Source organism: Folsomia candida, unplaced genomic scaffold, assembly GCF_002217175.1.
Source record: "Folsomia candida strain VU population unplaced genomic scaffold, ASM221717v1 Fcan01_Sc011, whole genome shotgun sequence".
NCBI lineage: Eukaryota > Metazoa > Arthropoda > Collembola > Entomobryomorpha > Isotomidae > Folsomia > Folsomia candida.
The window spans coordinates 4,356,121-4,376,372 of NW_019091203.1; the positions used below are offsets into that span (position 1 = coordinate 4,356,121).

General features: G+C 37.7%; 5 protein-coding genes across 8 annotated transcripts; all 5 read left to right on the plus strand.

The window, feature by feature from the left end:
• The first annotated feature begins 160 nt into the window (after positions 1-160).
• Positions 161-3,516, plus strand: LOC110855172 (zinc finger protein 26). Of its 2 annotated transcripts, XM_022103592.2 has the most exons (6): positions 162-591; positions 704-1,156; positions 1,440-2,014; positions 2,207-2,323; positions 2,395-2,795; positions 3,296-3,516. In XM_022103592.2, exons 1-5 carry the CDS (start codon positions 327-329, stop codon positions 2,776-2,778), a joined length of 1,794 nt encoding a protein of 597 aa, XP_021959284.2. In that variant the 5' UTR covers positions 162-326; the 3' UTR covers positions 2,779-2,795; positions 3,296-3,516. The 2 variants fall into 2 exon arrangements, with proteins under 2 accessions (XP_035711692.1, XP_021959284.2); XM_035855799.1 differs by lacking the exon at positions 3,296-3,516 and having other exon boundaries at positions 161-591; positions 2,395-2,812.
• A 1,858-nt stretch (positions 3,517-5,374) lies between these two features.
• On the plus strand, positions 5,375-9,269 carry LOC110855169 (zinc finger protein 358). 2 transcript variants are annotated; one of them, XM_035855797.1, is made up of 6 exons: positions 5,375-5,610; positions 5,929-6,402; positions 6,512-6,577; positions 6,713-6,997; positions 7,428-7,804; positions 8,233-9,269. In XM_035855797.1, exons 1-6 carry the CDS (start codon positions 5,517-5,519, stop codon positions 8,746-8,748), a joined length of 1,812 nt encoding a protein of 603 aa, XP_035711690.1. In that variant the 5' UTR covers positions 5,375-5,516; the 3' UTR covers positions 8,749-9,269. The 2 variants fall into 2 exon arrangements, with proteins under 2 accessions (XP_035711690.1, XP_021959282.1); XM_022103590.2 differs by having other exon boundaries at positions 5,376-5,610; positions 6,509-6,577.
• Positions 9,270-9,624: 355 nt separating this feature from the next.
• Positions 9,625-15,647, plus strand: LOC110855171 (zinc finger protein 221). Of its 2 annotated transcripts, XM_022103591.2 has the most exons (6): positions 9,626-9,889; positions 10,363-10,806; positions 10,937-10,999; positions 13,639-13,887; positions 14,389-14,693; positions 14,992-15,647. In XM_022103591.2, the coding sequence occupies exons 1-6, from the start codon at positions 9,796-9,798 to the stop codon at positions 15,478-15,480; spliced, it is 1,644 nt and encodes a 547-aa protein (XP_021959283.1). In that variant the 5' UTR covers positions 9,626-9,795; the 3' UTR covers positions 15,481-15,647. The 2 variants fall into 2 exon arrangements, with proteins under 2 accessions (XP_035711693.1, XP_021959283.1); XM_035855800.1 differs by lacking the exon at positions 10,937-10,999 and having other exon boundaries at positions 9,625-9,889.
• A 661-nt stretch (positions 15,648-16,308) lies between these two features.
• LOC110855173 (zinc finger protein 521) lies at positions 16,309-20,247 on the plus strand. The gene is made up of 6 exons (XM_022103594.2): positions 16,309-16,548; positions 16,828-17,271; positions 17,430-17,492; positions 17,833-18,099; positions 18,487-18,867; positions 19,298-20,247. Exons 1-5 carry the CDS (start codon positions 16,455-16,457, stop codon positions 18,849-18,851), a joined length of 1,233 nt encoding a protein of 410 aa, XP_021959286.1. The 5' UTR covers positions 16,309-16,454; the 3' UTR covers positions 18,852-18,867; positions 19,298-20,247.
• Positions 19,112-19,765, plus strand: LOC110854893 (zinc finger protein with KRAB and SCAN domains 4-like). Its single transcript, XM_022103322.1, has 2 exons — positions 19,112-19,153; positions 19,298-19,765. Exons 1-2 carry the CDS (start codon positions 19,112-19,114, stop codon positions 19,763-19,765), a joined length of 510 nt encoding a protein of 169 aa, XP_021959014.1.
• Positions 20,248-20,252: the final 5 nt, after the last annotated feature.

Genomic DNA, 20,252 nt, shown 5'->3' on the forward strand with positions numbered 1-20,252 from the left:
AGCAGCTACCACGTGCTGCATGATTGCTACGATTAAGGGGGGAAAATGAACCCTCTATCGTGGCGTTTTTCCTTATGCACTTTCCGCGAACCCTTTCTGGCTCACTCAAAATAAAAAAAGCCAGTTGGGTTCGCCGCGTGAACTAGTCCGGTTCGGTTCGGTAATTAAAAAAAAATATTGGTTCGGTTCGGTTCGATTTCCCAAACTAGCAAGTGTGGTACCACACTTCTTACCTAAGAAGTTTCGGGTGAAAACAAAGCGTCTTCGGGTAAGTTCACGCGACTTAGGGTGTTCCGCCAAGTTCACGTTCGGCTTCGGGTAGCTTCATGCACATTTGTCCAGCCGAAGGCGACGTGGGAAAGACAGAAAGTAAACATCAGCTGCTAAAATGCAGCAAAGTTTTCGGAATATTTTTTGTCTCTTGCAAATTATTCTACAGTAAAAAAGTGTTCACCACGAATAGTATCGTTAATTGTCGACAGACGTTTATCATTATGGAGACGTCAATAAAAAAGGAGAATACCTGCAGCAATTGTTGTGCTCAGCAGAAAGAAATTTCTAACTTGGTGTCTTCACTGGCAAGAATTGGTGGTGAGTTGAAATTAATTAGTCAAAAATTATCTAATTTATATTTATGGGTCTGTAGTTTTGTATTGAGTTGTAATTTTAATTTTTTGTTATTATTAATCTTTTTTACCTGTAGGGAACGACGGAGAGGAAAATTTGTCAATTTCTGCCGCGATCTCGTCCCTATTTTGTTTCTGGGTGGGGGAGGAGGCGTACGACGTAAAATTTCGAAGGGAAGATCTTTCGCTGCTGTTATGTGCGAAATGCGTGCAAATTTTGCAAATTGTGTACAACTTCTCGACCCAGTTTATCGAATTGAGCCGGAAGGAGGGTCAGGTTTCTAAGAAATTGGAGGAATTGAGGCACAAAGTATTTAATGGGCAGAAAACCACACCCACCTCGAGGAACGAGGCCCGACTGAGAAGGGGAAGTAGACGATTTGAAGATGTGACGAAGGAGGAGGAGCGTCGCCCAGATTGTTCGACCGCTGAGGTGAAAGAAGAACCATTATCTCTGGACGAGGATGAAATGCAGGTGGACGAAAATTACGTCGAAACATTCAACCTGGATGACAATGTAGACTTATCAGGTTACAATTTAAGTACATACGTTTGAGGATATGTATAATTGAGTGATTTACATAAATATTATGTAGTCAATTCGCGTGTACGAGTTGCAAAGTAATTTTGACAAAAATTGCGAACTAAATACTAGCCGTGAAAATGTGCAAGTTCGCAAATGAATTATTAAGTCAGCATTTTTTCCGGAATTGCAAACTTATTTTTTGTAATCGAGTGAATACCCTTCTTGTCTTTGCTAACTATGCGAACTCATAATCATTGCCCTCAGTAATACAATTTAAATGATTATAGGTGGTGATAACAATGATGATGACGAAGAATTTGAAATTGACCCCCTCAAATTCCTGGAGGACGAGGAGGCATCCTGTCCCACTCCAAATTCCCTTCTTGGCAGTGATTATCTTCCCTCCGAGTCTGAATCTGACTCTGCAAATCGTCATAAAATTCGCCAAAAAGAATTCCCCTGTCCTGTGGAACATTGTGTCAGAAGTTTTAATAGAAATGACCGCTTAAGACATCATTTAGCGCATGCGCACCCGGAAGTCCCGCTCCCGGAAAAAAGAAAAAAAGGGCGACCCCCCCTATCATCCGAGACCAGAAAGTATCCTTGTCCGGAGGAATCCTGTGGGAGAACGTTTTCGCGAAAAGATCGGTTGCAACAACATGCGAAATCTGAGCACAAAGTGAATTTAGTGGAGGTAGCCAAGACGCCTAGAGGAGAGTCCGACCGTGCTCATGCGAAGAAAGAAAGCAGGGAGAGAAGCGATAAAAAACCGCGTCGCCGGATAGATAAGCCGTGTCCAATTTGTGGAAAGTTGGTGCGATCCACTGGTCTCGCAGCGCACGTGAGAATACATACGAAAGAGGTGAGATATTTTTGATATATTTGCAAATTTGGTCGCGTTAAGTTAATGTGAAGTTAAGATTTTGCAAAATTGCAAGAAATTAGCGACATTTTTAAATTTTCTTAAGCGTTATTGCTCACGAATTCATTTCAATAATTTTGTGGAAGTCTGGAATATATATTCTTATTTTTTCCATTGTTTTTAATTTTGCAGAAAAATCCAAATTATAAGAAACGCATCCGTATCCCCACCAAAAGTTTGTGCCCCACTTGTGGAAAGCTCATAAGGACAAGCTGCCTTCACACCCATATTGCCACTCATACTGCACAGGTTTTGTAAAAATAAAAAAAAAACATTGCAAATTTTGAAATATTTTTTTACACTATAAATTTTCTCTGCAGAAAAACATTCCCTGCCTCCAATGCGACAAGCTGTTTCGGACCGAGCGAAATTTGGGCATCCACGTGGACGAGGTGCACAACAAGGTTCGCTCTATCTGTCCGCATTGTGGGATCACGTGCGCGCGAAAATGGGCGCTTGACCAGCACGTGAAAACGAAACACCTCGACCCCGCCGAGAAACGGTATGAGTGCGAAACCTGTGGGAAAAGTTATCGCCAAGAGCGCCATTTGCGTCACCACGTGCGCCTCCATGACAACGAAGGAAGGAAAGATTTCACGTGTCCGATCTGCTCGAAAGTCTTTTGTAGGAAGGAGAATGTCAAGCTGCATTTGAAAAGTGGGCAGCCCTGTGGAAATTTGTATGCGGAGGGGAAGACGGTGTAAATTAATAAACTATGAGGGTATTCATTTCTTCGTATCCTTTTATTTTATTTATTTAGCATTTTCAATATTTACTGTGTTTATTGATAACATCTATTTAGTATTTTTTTTTCATTTACATCAGTTTGGCAAAAATATCTGCAGATTAAAAAAAATTATGTACATGAAGAAATATGTACAGATTTATTTTTAATTTACGTGTTTGTCTTATACCAATCCCGAATTGCCAAAGTTACGCAATCTACGAATCCTAATTAACTTATGAACCTTGTATACATATCAGCCCTTAAAAATATCTTAAAGTTTAACGTGTTAAAAATATAAACAATTTTGAATATGCTCAACTATAATTTTTGAAGTAGGAAATTCACCAGTATTTCTTAATTAATTAAACGCAATATACATATAAGTCCAAATAAATAATGACCATGGTTAAAATGTACATAATTAGCAAAAATTATTGCCACAGTGGCAATACAGATTTCCACAAATATAGCAATCATTTCCTCTTATTACGCAGGCCAGGGCGCATTCAAATTCCGTGTACCCCCCGCAACTCGAGGGCCGGGGGACGTAGTAGTAATAAGTGGCACGCTTCTGGATTCCGTGGTCACTTTGTCCCTCATCCTCTGCTGCCGTGAGGGTCAAATCCGACTTAATTCTGGGATCTCCAAACGGATAAAGGGACGCTTTCGCAGGCGTTACTGGCTGAGTGGAACCTCCCACAAAAATTTGTCCGTGGTACGATAGCGTCTGGAAATTTGAAATTTTAAGATTAATGTCGTTTATTTTTATAAACGTTTTCTTTCTTATAATTTCGACTGGTTTTTAGTAGCAAAAATTTTTTTCAGAGGTTCAAATTTGTCCTTCATATTTAACACCGAGCTATTACACACACGATATTATGTACTTATCAATACGACTTTGGTAGAGTCATATATTACGCCTTGGTATTATTTTAATACCGAATTTGTAGTATGTACCGCCTTAAAAGTTTCGTTTCTCTGTACGATATTAAATTACATAATAATATTTAGGAATTTGAAATTCATGGAAAAAATTTCTAATTTGCCAAATTTTAAGAAAAATAAGCGTATCCAAAATATGTACACATACCACTTCGAAGCAGATGAGAAGAAGGAGGAATTTTGAGTACATATTTTATTTATTACAATATCGATAAAATATCTAAATTTTTGACAGGAATTAAATAATGATAATAAGTTTGGGTTATGTAAATATGTGTGTTGTTAGTCGATATTAAATACTTACATGTGCTGAATTTTGTTCAATGACGGCATATTTATATGCCAGATGTTTGTACTTAATTAACGTTAATTAACGTTTCACCGAACGCTACAGACTTGGCAAACGTTTGTCTTCCATTGAATCGTGTTTGAATAATATTGATTGAATGCTTAATACGTTTCGACTTCCGATCAATGATCCTGAAGACGACTTGACACTTAAGACGTGTACGTAAATTAAAATGCTTAAAATGGAGGTCTCCCAACGTATGCTCTCAGATTTGGACCAAACTAGCGTCGATCGATCAAAATATAATCAGTGTGAAATTTGCGAATGGCACTATCTGCCAATGCTTAAGTTTAGCGGAGATATTTGCATAGAAAGAGGCGAAAATGCACCCCAAGGTCGGCAAATTTTTCGTTTTCCAAATTTGCTGCGCAATTTTCCAGCTTTGGATGCAAATATCTCCGCCAAATCTGCGCATTGGCAAATAATTCCATTTGCAAATTTCACACTGATTATATTTGTGATCGATTGACGCCAGTTTGGTCCAAATTTGTGAGCATACGTTGGGAGACCTCCATTGTTAGTGACTTATGTAAATTGGGAGTGGGCACTGTGGAATTTGTTGACATCATTAATTAACGCGTACATATTTGCATACGTACATATTTCTGGCTACACATGTAACTTCATGAACTTTCATTGTTTGCTGCTATTCTGATAATCGTATAATGATGACAAAATGACATCTTTTTCCCATGCGGGTTGACCATTCGGCATACATATGTACATGAGTTTTTATGAGAATTGATGCTTTTGTCGGGATGAGAAGTGATCTCATCCGGTTACACACATTGTACATATGTAAATATTGTTACCCTGTACATATGCATGTAGGAAAGTTCTGAGTTGATTTGCAGTTTTTTAAATAATGCCATAATTAGGAGAAAAAATAATGGGGGTATTCACTTCAACTGCTTATAAATCTTCGCAACTTTACGAAAAGTTGTATTTTTTTTACAAAATATGCGCAGAAAATTGGCATTTATTCCGTCCTTAGCAAATATGTCACCTTTATTTTTTTTCTCCTCTCGTTTTCATTTTCCATAAATGCATTTTCATGTAAAATGATTCGTTCAGTACGACACCGATTTCGTAAATTTGCGAAGTCAGTTTTGAGTGACGTGAATACCGACCCACAATATTTTTAGAAATTTACTTCGTCACTAATTTAGACAGTGATTGCATACATATTTAATGGCGTAAAATTCCCAAAAAAGTTTTTATGAAAATGTCACATAAATACGCACGAATCTCATCTTACACCAACACGTGCGAAGTGGAGCCAGCTGCTTTTCGGTTTATTTTATTCACATTCTTGTTTACTTTCACTATGTAAGTTTGAAGTTTCAAATTGTCGATTAATTAAACATGAAGAGACATTTAGCCTACAATTTAGTAATTGTAATGTTCCCACCGTTTAAATAATCATGACCACAATAACCACTCTTCTGTGTGGTAATTGCTGCTCCGTTAACACCGCTGGAAATTTAGTGTCGTCAATTTTACTGCAAAATCAGTATGGTGAGAGATTTTTTAATTAAGATTTGATCCTATACATAATTTGTTTGCGTGAAGGGAGTAAATTCTAAAATTTATACGAAATAATGAGGTCCTTTTGACAATCATTGCATTGGTAACTTTGTAAAATCTGCAAATTTTGTAACATAATTTTACAAAATTTTACAAATTACAAGGGACGCCCTTGATCTGAGCAAGCTTCCAACAATTTGTGAGCTAACTTTAGAAATATTTTGTACATTTACGGAATTTAAAAAGTTACCAACGACTGCGTGAATAATTGCCTCAACAACTTATCTTAATTGTGTTTCCTTTTATCAGAAATCGATGGAGCGACGACGACGATTTCCATTTCAAAAGGACTCTCCTCTCTATTTTATTACTGGATGGGTGTCCCTACAGAAGATAAGCTTGACCCCGACGGTGACCTCCTCCACTTTTGTCCCGATTGCGCCCACATATTTCGAGAATTACACAAAATTTCGGTCCAGTTTCTAAAATTGAGTGGGACCGAAAGCCAGGTCGCTAAAAGATTGGCGGAGTTGAGAAAAGCGCATGGAATTATTTCATCATCGCCTCCCCCCACTTTTAATAAAAGACAAGACAAAGAGGTCACGCAAGGTCAAAAGCTTGACCTGAGAAATTATCAAATTGACCCTATCGAGGAAAATATAGAAATCAAAAAAGACCCTGAGGATGAGCTTGACCTCGCCGTTCTAATCAAGGAGGAGGAGGACATCGCCGAGCTATACGATGACCACGTTTCTACCGGAACATATAATCCACTAGGTTTCGGTAAATTCAATTTACAAAATATGTATCTAATACATTAATTAATGTGGCATTTAAAACTTTTCTATTTAATTAATTAAATACAACTTATAATTAAAAATGTACATAGAAGATGATGGTATAAGCGAAACTCATGGTTATGGAGAGATCCAACTCAAGACTGACGGGGAGGATGAGGGTAATTATTAATACTGATTAGTAAAAAGTAGTCGGAAAAATTTTGAAAATGTCAAATTTACAAGCGTAATTCAGACACAAATTTCAAATTTACTCAAAAGATTCAGAAGATTTTCATCTTTTATTTTTAAAATAGCTGAAGACTCCGAAGCGGACGAATTTGCAATTGATCCTCTCAAATTGTCGGACGAAGAATCCTCCAATTATTCGCCATCCTCTGGTGACGAAGATGACAACGATTCAGAACCCGACAACACCGAACCCGATAATACCAAATCCGACAATACCGAATCCGCTAAATCCAATCGACTCGGGTGTTCCGAATGTTTTAAAACGTTTGCCTCCGTGGAAACAAGAGATCGCCATTTTAAACAGCAACACGACGAAAAATTTACACCTTTACCCTGTCCGGCTGATACATGTATGTAACCTCACATCACATTTATACCTGTTCACTAGTGTTCACGTTCATTTATTCAAACAGAAACAATAATTATTCATTCATTATTCAAAAACTTAATGAAGGAATAATTTTTTCAAACTTTTTGAACGAATGAATATTTATTCATTTAATATTCATGAATCAATGAATGAATAATTTTTCCATTTCATATTCATGAATAATAATGAATAATTTTATTCATTTCATGAATTCATGATATGAAATTCATATTCAATTCATGAATAATGAATGAATAATTTTATTCATTTTTCACACTATACTCAATACATTGAGAAATCCATCTAATAAGGATAAATCCATCGAATTTGAGATTAAAAATGAATGAAACTGAATAGTGATTAGTGAATAACTTTTTCGAATTTTGAATGAAGAACTATTTTTTGCACAGGTGACCTCACCTTTAAGCGGTGGGACCAATTAAGGACTCACATAACGAATTACCACCCCGGCGTCCCCTGCCCCCCTGTCCGAACGAGAAAAGTTTACAAGACGAAGAAGCTGGACGAAGGCGGGATCCCCTGTCAGGTCGCCACATGCGACAAGAAGTACTCCTCCAACTGCTTCATGTATCACCACATGCGCACCGTCCATCCCGAAGTCCCCCCCAAAATGCAGAGGAATGCGAAGGGGTCGCAGGAAGCCAAGGAGGCCAAGCTGAAAGCCAAAACGACCCGCAAAACTAAGATTAAGAAACCCTGTCCCGTTTGTGGAAAACAGTTCAATTCGAATTTTTTGAATACGCATATTAGAACACATTCGGATGAGGTATTTATATATTTCTTAAAAAATCATAATTCTATGAAAATATTTCACCCTTGCAAATTTTTAATCATTTCTCGGATGTGGGAAATTATTTTAAAACTCGGAGAACAAATTTCTAGAGCCAATTTCTTAGAAAAATATACACTCCAGATTTTGAGAGTTTTTGAATGAGGAAATCTCAAGCTTAAGAAATCTTCAGAAATATTCGAATTTGCTTATATTAATTTTAAAATTCACGGTCAGTTTATTAATCAATTGATTGACGACAAATTTCTTGTCCAGAATTTTGAAAATAAATTCCCACAGCCGAGGGATGGTCACGAATGTTCGGATTTTTATGATTTTGGCGATTAATCATCAAGTCCTACATTAATACAGATACATATTTCTGAAGAATTTCTAAAAATTCCCCAAATTTTCTCCCCCTTTAGCGAAAACACTTATGCACCACGTGCGGGAAACTGTTCCGGACCTCGCGCTACCTCTCGCTTCACATCCAACATGTCCACATCCGAGAGAAGAAGTATCACTGCGACGACTGCGGGAAGGATTTTGCCCGCAACTACGAGTTCAAAGACCACGTGAAACGACTCCATGGGAATTTGGAGAAATCCGAGATTTGCGAAACGTGCGGAAAAACGTTTCGCCATCAACCCGGCTTGAGACAACATCGGCAAACCCATTATCACAAGGATGCCTTCGAGTGTCCCATTTGTCCCAAAACGTCCAACTCCAAAGCGAACATTGCGTCGCACGTGCGATGGGTGCACGAAGGCCGGAAGAGAGAGACGCATAAGAAGAAGAAGGAAAGAGGTCGCGTCGGGAGGCCGCCGGATGATGAGAGGAGGATCGCAAATTATGCGAGGGGGGATGCGGGGGACAGTCAAAATAGTTCCGAGCAGGGTTATCCAGCATTGTCTAATGCGTCCTCGTCTTCTTTGAACTGACAGCAAGACAGGAGGAAATTGTCCCCCCCAGAAATGACAAATCGTAATCCTAAGAAGTCCCACAATGCTAATATGTTTCCCCAATTTCCGCTCAGGAGACCTTTTGTGTATAAATGGGAATATTAAAATGGCTAAAAAATTTGTAATTCTTCACCGAAATATGTACGAGTCGCTATTTTAAAGCAGTGTTAAAAATAATGTTACCCTTGCGTGGGTGCGAAAAACCCTGCAAACGCGCGAACGCGTTCGCCGGGACAGACGGGGGGCAGGACCTTTTTTTTTTTAGGGACCTTTTCCCATAAGGCCCATGTTAAAATTTCCGGGATTCTGTCCCCCCGTTTGCCGGGATGAAACCGGAAATCGCACCCACGTACCCTTGTGAAAAATAAAGACACCGTGGCGTAAATAAGTACTCTACTTATAGCCGGTCTCCAAACATAGCCCGGTCTAGAGACCAAGATTTTCAAATTTTTCAAATTTCATAATTGCGAAAAAAAATAAAAGGAAAGGGTATTCGTAAATCTTTGATAAAATTATTGCGACGCAATAACCATACATTGGTATATTTTTTTTACGAAATATGCCAAGAAAAATGACATCTAAATATTTTCATCGTAAACTATTTTCCGCAAACTGGTAAATTTTCATTTCGCCTCTCATTTTTAGTTTCATGCATAATTTAATTTCAAATGAGTCGTTATCTGGACGATTTCGCATACATGGCAAAGTTTCCAGGCGACATTTTTGAGTGACTTGAATACCCACAATATTTTTTAAAATTTATTAATTTTTAGGATATTTACATTATTCGGTAAAATAATCGATGCAAAAGTTTCTTATGAAAATGTGCATGCATACACGCGTATGAATCTCATCTTGGCCCAACAGCGTGCGAAGTTGGGTCAGCTGTTTTTCGGTTTATTTATTCACGTCTTGTTTACTTTCACAAATTGTGAATTAATTTAGAACAAATGACGATTAATTAAATAAGACGAGACATTTAGCCTACAATTTATTAAGTGTAATGTTTCCACCGTTTAAACAATTATGACGTCAGTAAACACTCTTTTGTGTGGTAATTGCTGCTCGGTAAACACCCCTGGAAATTTGGTGTCATCAATTTTACTGCAAAATGAGTATGGTGAGTGAGTTTTTAATAAATTCTTACAATTTCGAAACAATTCTGTTCTTGGTAACATTGTAATTTACGAAAATTGTAAAATCCATAAACTTACAACTTTTTACAAACGTTTCGAGGGAAAATTAGGTTACAGATTTATTTTTGCAAACTTCCTCATCGTCAGATCAAGTGCGTCTCCTTAATTTGTAATCAAGGCTTCTGTATGCAGTCTTTCTGAGCTGCAGTTTTCGTCACGTGACTGCCCGAAGTGCACCCGAGTCATAGCTCGGGTGCAACTCGGGTGCGCCACCACCGCACGAAACCCGTTCCTATTGGTGCTAGTCGGATCACGTGACGAAAACTGCAGCTCAGAAAGACTGCACACAGAAGCCTTGTTTGTAATGTAAACGTTTGCACAATTATGTATCGTACAGAATTGACGGATTTTACAAGTTTTGCGTAAATTACCTCAATATTATTTTTTAATTGTTTAGAAGTCGATGGAGCGACGACGACAACGATTTCCATTTCAAATGGACTTTCCTTCCTATTTTCGTACTGGGTGGGTGTATCAGTGGACGATAAGGCCACTGACCTCCACTTTTGTCCCGAATGCGCCCACATATTTCGAGAACTGCACAGAATTTCGGTCCAGTTTCTAAAATTGAGTGGGACAGAGACCCAGGTCGCGAAAAGGTTGGCGGAGCTGAGGAAGGCTCATAAAATTAGGTCATCCCCCACTTATACCAAAGCACATGCGAAGAAAAAGGTCACGCGAGGTCAACGACTTGACCTGAGATATCATCCAACGAATCCAACCGACGCCAACGAGGAAAATATACAAATAAAAAAAGACCCTGACGATAACCTTGACCTTCTTATCAAGGAGGAGGAAGACGATTTGATCCACCACTACCCGGAAGATCCACCAGATTTTGGTAAATGAAAGTCACGAAAAATATATGTAGTACATTAATTAATAACATTACATATTTAATTGCTGGTAAAACTTTTGTATTTATTTAAGAATTCAATACACGTTCTAAATACTTCTATTTAATAATGTAGATGATGATGGTGCAAGCGAAACGCATGCTTATGGAGAGATCCATGTCAAGACTGAGGACGACGGTAATAATCAGAGACTGGTCAATCCCGGATTAAGGACTGGGGATTAATTAATCCTCAATCTTTAATCCCAAGTTTTAGAATTTTAATCCCTAATCCCCAATCACACTATGTCAACGTGGGATTAGAATGGGATTAAAATGGGATTAAATTTCCAATGACTGAAAACTCGAAAAGCTCACTTCTCTTAAGATCGCTCCCTTTTCGAAAATTGATTGCATTTCGTTCATTTTTATCACATATTTAAAAATACTGCACAACATTTTGCAAAACTACTCGCAACGTGGTATCCTCAATGTACAATGTTCAACATTGGTGTGAGCTTATAAAGAAATGTGAGTGCTCTGCCTAGGAGTGGCAATCCGTCGGATCGGATCGGATTATGACGCCTTCGGATTGATCCGGTTCGGATTAAGCAGGTGTTCGGATCAATCCGATTCGGATTAAACACTCAATCCGATCCGACTCGGATTGATCCGTCGGATTTCGGATCGGATCGGATTGTAATCCGATAATTTGACAAAATATAAGAATTTTTCGGGTAACTTGATTCGTCATTTAACTCACAATGCGATGGTGTGAAGTGTAACCCTCCAATTTGGTTGAAATTTCGAAATTAAAGTGGTCCATGCCAATACAACCAACGTTTCTTCAGGTAGTTTGTGCGATGGTCAAAATTTTGAAAAATATTTGTGGTTAAAGTTGAAAAATGTGCGATTTTAAGCAGTGGAAGAGAACGGAAGGTGAGTTTGCGTCCTACGCCTGGTGAAAATCGCCCGTTTTTGAACTTTGACCTAAGATATTTTGCCAAATTCTGACCATCGCACAAGCTGGCTGAAGAAACGTTGGTTGTATTGACATGGACCATATAATTTCGAAATTTCAACCAAATCGGAGAGTTACACTTCACACCATCGCATTGTCAGTACCGGGTACCCGCCCAGGTAATTCATACTTTTAAGCAATTCATGAATCATATTGGAACATTGAATTGGAACTTATCAACTTTCCTCAACCAGCTCGGCACGAAATTTGTTATTGACGTTACTGTCTATAATATAAAGTAACAAAAAAATAATACCGACCATGATTTGCTACAATTGAACGATTTATGAGCATAATTTGATTATTTAGTGATATTCTAAAATAACATTAAACAATTAATTCATTTAAAAAAAGACCCTATCAAAAGCTTTTAAAGTTAATCCATTTAGGATTTTGTGCGTCTTTCAATATTCAGAAATACCCTGAAAATTTCTGTTCTTTATCTTAATAAGCAATAAATTGTAGATGAGTTAGAAAAATGATTTCAGAAAAGCAATTTTAAGCAAACATGTTTAATTTCTGCAACCTGGTTAAAATTCGAAAAATTAGCGTTTTAAAAAATTCCGACTTCGGCTGAATCTTTCAGCCGAAATAAGAATTTTCTAGGCTGAATGATTATTTAAAAATTCTGCGATGGGTAAAACATGCGTATGCAAGATATTATTCTTATTATTGTGGATTCTATAACTAAACCGGATAGATTTGATTTTTAATTTCAACCCACCACAATTGGTAATCATGGGTACTTGATTTTGGAGTGTAGAAAATCCATCCCGTTTACATCTAGAAATCACAGTATCGAATTAAGAACCAGTGAAGTGAGACCCAGTTTATACGCAGTGCTAGTGTGTACATTTTGGGAGAATGTGAAATAAATTCGCCAATCCGAAATCAGATCCGAGATCCGATGACCAGTTTCGGATTGATCCGATCGGATTAAGCAGTCAATCCGATCCGACCGGATTAGGATCGGATCAGGGAAAAATACAATCCGATCCGATCCTAATCCGCGGATTTCGGATCGGATTGCCACTCCTAGCTCTGCCCAAATTCTGGTCAACCCGTTAGGTTATAGTACTAAAACTAAAATTAGCCTTCTTGCCTGTATATAATTTTTAGTACGAAAATATTTAATTGCTATTTAAAACTTCTATTCCTAAACGATCTAATTTTGCATGGGAAACGTTCGAAATATTTCTTGCTTCCAAGTTCAGATTCATTTAAATTAATTCAAAAATCTGGCATAACGAAATTTAATCCAGGACAAAATTAATTCCCAATCCAAGAAAACCAAATTTAATCCCGTGTTAATCCTAATCCCAGATTAAATTTAATCCCTAATCCCAATCCTTAATTCCAAAATTTGGAAAATTAATCCTTAATCCTTAATCTCAATCCCAAGATTTAAAATTTAATCCTCAATCTCAATCCTTAATCCCGATATATTTAATCCGCCAGTCTCTGGTAATAATTAATTACATATTTAGTGATAATATATTTAGGTACATTTATGACAGTAATTAAGAAAAAGCACAGGCTTCGTAACTTTGTAATTTATTCGAAAATGTTTTCCGGACATTGTAACCATTTCAATTTTTCCAAAAAGGTTGAGCACACTCTTATCTAATCTTGCTCTTTTGAAAAGTATTTAAATGCACGCTAAACTATACTAAATCCAGAATACCGTCAACTTGATAAAGACTAAATTTTACTCTGGATTTGTTAGTACTTCATTTTGTATTTATGTGGAGTGCATTTACTTTTCAAAAGGGGGACATTATTTTTAAGAGTGCAAGCAAATTTTCATTTTTTTATAGATGAAGCCTCCGAAGTTGATGACTTTGCAATTGACCCTCTCAAATTCTCGGGGGATGAATCGTCCTCTGGTGACGACGACAACGATTCCGAACCCGACAACGCAGAACCTGACACTGCACCCGCCACACCAAATCCTCTCCAGTGCTCCGTCTGTTTTAAAACGTTTTCCTCCCAGGAAACAAGAGATCGCCATTTTCGACACCAACACGACGAAAGCTTTACCCCTTTACCGTGTCCGGCCGATAATTGTACGTAACCTCACATTTCGACCTGATAATTATTAATTCTTGAACGAATAAATATTGCATAAATATTTATTCATTCATATTCATGAATAATTTTATACATTTTTCATGGTATCTTCTATATTATAAGCTGGAAATGTTTGTCTGCAACGGAAGTGAAAGTAATTTTCCTTAACGGAAGTGAAAGTTTAGAAAGTTTCATTTCCCTGCCAACAGACACTTCCAGCTAATAATATAGATCAAACAAAAAAATAATTCGGTGAAATTATGAACAATCCTACTTAATTTTCACTAAAATCAAATAAGCCCGTCGCCCGACGGGAGACGGGCTTATACGCTAGTGCTTAATACAAGAGTATCTATCAATCTACATAATAAGACGAATTTCAAGGCAAATGAGGAAATAAAAATTGAATATTTATGTTCAAAACTTTTAGTAAATGAATATTCGTTTACAATTTTTAGCTTGAATGACTTTTGAATTAAAAAACTCATTTTGCACAGGTGACCTCACATTTAAGCGGGGGGAGCACTTAAGGACTCACTTAACGAATTACCACCCAGGCATGCCCTGTCCACCCGTAAAAGGGAGACCGGCCTGCAAGTGGACGGAGGGCGCCTCGTCAAGCAAAGTGCCCTGCAGGGTCGCCGAAGTCCCCCTGAAAATGCAGAGGAATGCGAAAGGATCCCAGGAAGCCAAGGCTAAAAGTGAATCTACCCGCGTCAGGATTAAGAAACCCTGTCCCATTTGTGGGAAACAGTTCAACTCGAATTTTTTGAATACACATATTAGAACACATTCGGACGAGGTAAATCAACATTTCCTAAAAATTTCAAAATTTGTTAAACGACCTACACCTAACAAAAGAATTGCACCCAAAATCACCACATTTTTAATCATTTCTCCATTGGTGAGGATAAGTTTGCGAAATAGATAATTTTGCAAAATAAGAATGTTCCCATTTATTTGCTAAGCAAAAAATCTCATGGATTTCTGTTAAAATTTTTACCAAATTTCGCAAGAAATACTGCTACGCTCAATTTACAAGGCTGACATGAATACGCTCAATCTTTCTAAACAATTTCAAATAATTTTCCCTCCTCTAGCGAAAACACCTGTGCACCACGTGCGGGAAACTGTTCCGGACCTCGCGCTACCTCTCGCTTCACATCCAACATGTCCACATCCGAGAGAAGAAGTATCACTGCGACACCTGCGGGAAGGGGTTTGTCCGCAACTACGAGTTCAAAGACCACGTCAAGCGACTTCACGGGAATTTGGAGAAATCCTTGGTTTGCGAAACGTGCGGAAAAACGTTCCGTACGCTGGCCGGCTTGAGACAACATCGCCAAATCCATTACGACAAGGATACCTTCGAGTGTCCCATTTGCCACGAATTTACCTCAAACTCGAAGGCCAACATTTCGGCGCATGTGCGACGGGTGCACGAAGGCCGGAAGAAGGCGAAAAGATCTGGTCGCGGGAGGCCGCCGGATGATGAGAGGAGGGTCGCAAATAGTGGGAGGGGGGATGAAGGGGGAAGTCAAAATAGTTCCGAGCAGGGTTATCCAGCATCCTCCTCCTCTTTGATATGAACTGTGCATATGTATATTTACAGCTCAGTTTGTTGATAAACCAACGCAGTAAAATGTATAAAATCTGTAATTCTTCACCGGAATGTGAGTCACTATATTAAAGTACTCTTAAAAATGATGTTACCCTTTGTTTAAAAAATAAAGAAATACTATAGCCCGTCTACAAACAGCGGGGTCTGTAGAGACCAAGATTTCATACTTTATCTAATTCGTGATTGTGAGAAAAAAATGGGGGTATTCACGTCAGTCGGCTTCGTAAGAGTTGACATGCAGAGATTGCCTATATTTGCTTATGAAATTACGCGTAGAAAAATGACATGTGGTTAGATCGTAAATTATTTTTCGTAAACTCTTCGTCAAGTGAATTTTCATTCTCGTCTCATTTTAAGTTTTAAACTCATTTTAAACTCATTTGAACTGAAAATACATGATATGTATTTTCAGTTCAAATGAGTCGTTAACGACACGATTGCGCAAACATTGTAAAGTTTCGGGGGGTCATTTTGGAGTGGTGTGAATTTCTGCAATATTTATACAAATTCATTTTCTTACTAGTTTTGAGGATTTCGATTGCATATTATGCAGTAGAGTTGAGAAATTTGCATGAGAAGTAAATACTTTAGTTGATCTGTGCTATTTGGCCCTCGTTGATCTGTATTTTTTTTAAAGTCATAATAACGAAAAAATATAGTACTTTTTTCAAATTTATCTCGATCGTAATTTTGGTAATGATTGTGTATTTAATTGGGTAACATCATCGCCTCAAAAGCATTAAAGTTTTCTTATGGAATTGTGCATCTGTATACGAATTTCACCTTACACCAGCACCGTGCGAAGTCTGGCCAGCTGCTTTTCGGTGTATTTTATTTATTCACTTTCACTATTTGTGAATTAATACGAAAAAATGAAAATTAATTAAATAAGCGTTAAACCTATAATTTATTAAGTGTCATGTTTCCACCCTTTAAACAATTATGACGACAACTACTACTCTGTCGTGTAGCAATTGCTTATCGGTTAACACTTCTGGAAATTTAGTTTCGTCAATTTTGTTGCAAAATGAAAATGGTGAGAGATTTTTAAATATATTGTTGATCTTAATTGACTCAGGAAGGGGGTAAAATTATTTTCCTACTTTATCATGAGGCAATTCTTCTATTATTTGTAACCTTGTAAAACTTTTAGAAACACTTCGAAATAAAATTAGGCTACAGATTTTTGCAAGATCAAGGGATCTAAATCTTTAGTTTATGCATAAACGTTTGCAAAATTATTGTAAAAAAATTACGGATTTTACAAGTTCTGCGTAAATAATCTTACTTAATTTTATTTATTTTGCCTTATCAGAACTCGTTGGAGGTACGACGACGATTTCCATTGCGAGCGGACTTTCCTCCCTATTTTCTTACTGGGTGGGTGTACCCGCAGATGATAAGACGACTGACCCCCCCGTCCTCCAGTTTTGTCCCGAATGCGCCCACATATTTCGGGAACTTCATAAAATTTCGGTCCAGTTTTTAAAATTGAGTGGCACCGAGAGCCAGGTCGCTAAAAGGTTGGCGGAGTTGAGGCAAATACATGGAATTACTTCATCATCCCATCCCCACATTTTTAAAGGTCAGGTGAAGAAAGAGGTCACGCAAGGTCAAGGACGTGACCTGGGAAATCAGCAAATCGACCCCAACGTACAAATCAAAAAAGACCCTGAGGATGACCTTGACCTTGCCGTTCTTATCAAGGAGGAGGAAGAGGATTTGGTCCAGCAGTACCCGGACGATCCACTGCATTTTGGTAAATTAAATTCACGAAAAATATGTACCGAAAAATGTGAAAAATGTGAAAAATTATTTAATATATTATTACATTATTATTTAATTACTGGTAAAACTTTTGTTTTCATTTAGTATTCAATACACCTTCTAAATAAATATTTCTATTTAACAATATAGACGATGATAGTGTAAACGAAAGGCGTGCTTATGGAGAGATCCGTCTCAAAACTGAGGACGACGGTAATTATTTAATACTTATGTATGTATATGACAGTAACTATGAAAAAAGCACAGGTGTACACAAATTTTTGTAATTTCTTTGAAAATTGTATCCGGATTTTGTAACCATTACGATGTTTGCAAAGAGATTTAACACTCTCATAAAATAATCTTGGTTTTTTGAAAAGTAGTTAAATGCACGCTGAATATTAGTAAACTATACTAAATCCAGAGTAACGTTTACTCGGAATTTAGTGCAGTTTATCTACTTAATTTCGTATTCAGAGTGTGTTTACTTTTGAAAAGTGTGACATTATTTTTAAGAGGGCAAGCAACTCGTCATATATTATTTTTTAAATAGCTGGGGACTCCGAGGCTGACGACTTTGCAATTGACCCTCTTAAATTGTCGGGAGATGAATCATCGAATTATTCGGCATCCTCTGGTGACCAAGACAACAACGATTCAGAACCCGACAACGCCGAACCTGACACTGCACCTGCCACACCAAATCCTCTCCAGTGTTCCGTCTGCTTTAAAACGTTTGCCTCCCAGGAAACAAGAGATCGCCATTTTCGACACCAACACGACGAAAGCTTTACCCCTTTACCCTGTCCGGCTGATAATTGTACGTAACCTCACATTTCGACCTGATAATTATTCATTCATTACTTCATAAATTTGTGAAAAATGAGTGAATAATTTTTTTAGAATTTTTTAACGAATAAATATTGAATAAATATTTATTCTTTTCATATTCATGAACGATTTTATTCATTTTTTACGCTATGGTTAATCCAGAAGGAATCCATCTAATAAGGCGAATTTCAGATGAAATGAGTAAAAACAATGAATGAATGAATGAGGGATTTCACGTTAAGTTTTTATTTTAACTATGTACAGAAATGTATTTAGTTTAAAATTTTGAAAAAAAAATTAATAATGAATGGATATTTTGTTTTTCAATTTATAACTTGAATGAATTTTGAATGAAAAAGGACCTTCTTTTGCACAGGTGACCTCACATTTAAACGGGGGGAGCACTTAAGGACCCACATAGTAAATCACCATCCCGACGTACCCTGCCCACCCGTCAAAGGGAGACTAGCCTACAAGTCGAAGGGGGCCGCCTCGTCAAGCAAGGTGCCCTGCAGGGTCGCCACCTGTCACAAAAAGTACTCCTCCTCCAACAACATGTACCACCACATGCGCACCGCCCATCCCGAAGTCCCCCTGAAAATGCAGAGAAATGCGAAAGGGTCCCAGGAAGCCAAGGATGCCAATATTAAAAGTGAATTAAACCGCGTCAAGGTTAAGAAAGCCTGTCCCATTTGTAGGAAACTGTACAATTCGAACATTTTGAATACACATATTATGTAGAACACACTCGGACGAGGTAAATATAATCAATATTTCATAAAGTTTTGAAAATATTTCGCTCTTGAAAATAATTTCACCATTTTGAAAACACAGAATATTAGGAAGGGACTCGATCAGCACATTTTTAATTATTTCTCGACTCTGGGAATTTATTTTAAAATTCTCGACGGCAAATTTGTAGCTCGTTTCCATTTTTTTTAATTCAAGATTTTGACAGGTTTTGTAGGAGCAGATCTCAAGTTTAAGGAACCCTTCAAAAAATGGAGCTTATCGAACCTAGTTCAAAAAATTCTATTACTTTGGTACAAATTCGTCGTCCAGAATTTTAAAATAAATTCGCAGAGAAATTATTAAAAATGTGATGATTTTAACGATACGTCATCAAGCTTTACATTAATATGTCTCATAAATTTCTAAAAAATGTCCCCATACTTTTTCCCCCTTAGCGAACACACCTCTGCAACACGTGTGGAAAGCTGTTCCTTACCTCGCGCTACCTCACCCTTCACATCCAACATGTCCACATTCGAGAGAAAAAGTATCACTGCGACGTCTGCGGGAAGGGTTTTGTCCGCAACTACGAGTGCAAATACCACGTCAAACGGGTCCACGGGGATGCTGAGAGAACCTTGGTTTGCGAAACGTGCGGAAAAACGTTTGGCCAACTGTCCGGGTTGAGGGCACATCGGAAAACGCATTACGACAAGGATGCCTTCGAGTGTCCCGTTTGCCACGAATTTACGTCAAACTCGAAGAACAACATTTCGGCGCATGTGCGACGGGTGCACGAAGGCAGGAAGAAGGCTGAAAGAAGTGGTCGCGGGAGGCCGCCGGATGATGAGAGGAGGCTAGCAAATAATACGAGGGGGGAGGAAGGGGCAAGTCAAAGTAATAGTAATAGTGGGCAGGGGTAGGATTATTGACCGGTTGAGGTGCCGTATTTATGTCGCTTTAGAGACATTTTGTTTATAAATTGACCAATTAAATAGCAATTCCTCAAATACGAGTCAGATTACAGATTGTATTTACACAATAAGCAAATAACAATAAAATTGTTACTTCTAACTTAATGTTTCTTAAGCGCATTTGATATGTGAGGTGAGGTGCTACATAATTAGCGCATATATTTTAATGCATTAGGGAACGTCCATAAATTATGGGACACAAAACTTTTCCCACCCCCTTCGCCCTTCAGCCTTGACATGATTTATGGACTTCGCCTTATGCGGAACACGTGGAAAATATTTAAACTTTGGTAGACATTGAATCATTTATTTATTATCCTTTAACTAAACATTAATCTCAATATTGTACATTGTTTAATACTTTTGTAAATCATACTAACGAATAATACGGTATGTATTTATCGTACTTTCTAATAAATTCATTCACCAGATTTTT

Coding starts and splice junctions, on each gene's coding strand:
- LOC110855172 (XM_035855799.1), top strand. CDS start 327: ATGCACATTTGTCCAGCCGAAGGCGACGTGGGAAAGACAGAAAGTAAA. Junction 592..703: donor TTCACTGGCAAGAATTGGTG/GTGAGTTGAAAT, acceptor TTTTACCTGTAG/GGAACGACGGAGAGGAAAAT. Junction 2,324..2,394: donor TTGCCACTCATACTGCACAG/GTTTTGTAAAAA, acceptor TTTTCTCTGCAG/AAAAACATTCCCTGCCTCCA.
- LOC110855169 (XM_022103590.2), top strand. CDS start 5,517: ATGACCACAATAACCACTCTTCTGTGTGGTAATTGCTGCTCCGTTAAC. Junction 6,403..6,508: donor ATATAATCCACTAGGTTTCG/GTAAATTCAATT, acceptor AAATGTACATAG/AAGATGATGGTATAAGCGAA. Junction 7,805..8,232: donor TTAGAACACATTCGGATGAG/GTATTTATATAT, acceptor CTCCCCCTTTAG/CGAAAACACTTATGCACCAC.
- LOC110855171 (XM_022103591.2), top strand. CDS start 9,796: ATGACGTCAGTAAACACTCTTTTGTGTGGTAATTGCTGCTCGGTAAAC. Junction 9,890..10,362: donor TTTACTGCAAAATGAGTATG/GTGAGTGAGTTT, acceptor TTAATTGTTTAG/AAGTCGATGGAGCGACGACG. Junction 11,000..13,638: donor TGTCAAGACTGAGGACGACG/GTAATAATCAGA, acceptor ATTTTTTTATAG/ATGAAGCCTCCGAAGTTGAT.
- LOC110855173 (XM_022103594.2), top strand. CDS start 16,455: ATGACGACAACTACTACTCTGTCGTGTAGCAATTGCTTATCGGTTAAC. Junction 16,549..16,827: donor TTTGTTGCAAAATGAAAATG/GTGAGAGATTTT, acceptor TTGCCTTATCAG/AACTCGTTGGAGGTACGACG. Junction 18,100..18,486: donor ACCCTGTCCGGCTGATAATT/GTACGTAACCTC, acceptor TCTTTTGCACAG/GTGACCTCACATTTAAACGG.
- LOC110854893 (XM_022103322.1), top strand. CDS start 19,112: ATGGAGCTTATCGAACCTAGTTCAAAAAATTCTATTACTTTG. Junction 19,154..19,297: donor CAAAAAATTCTATTACTTTG/GTACAAATTCGT, acceptor TTTCCCCCTTAG/CGAACACACCTCTGCAACAC.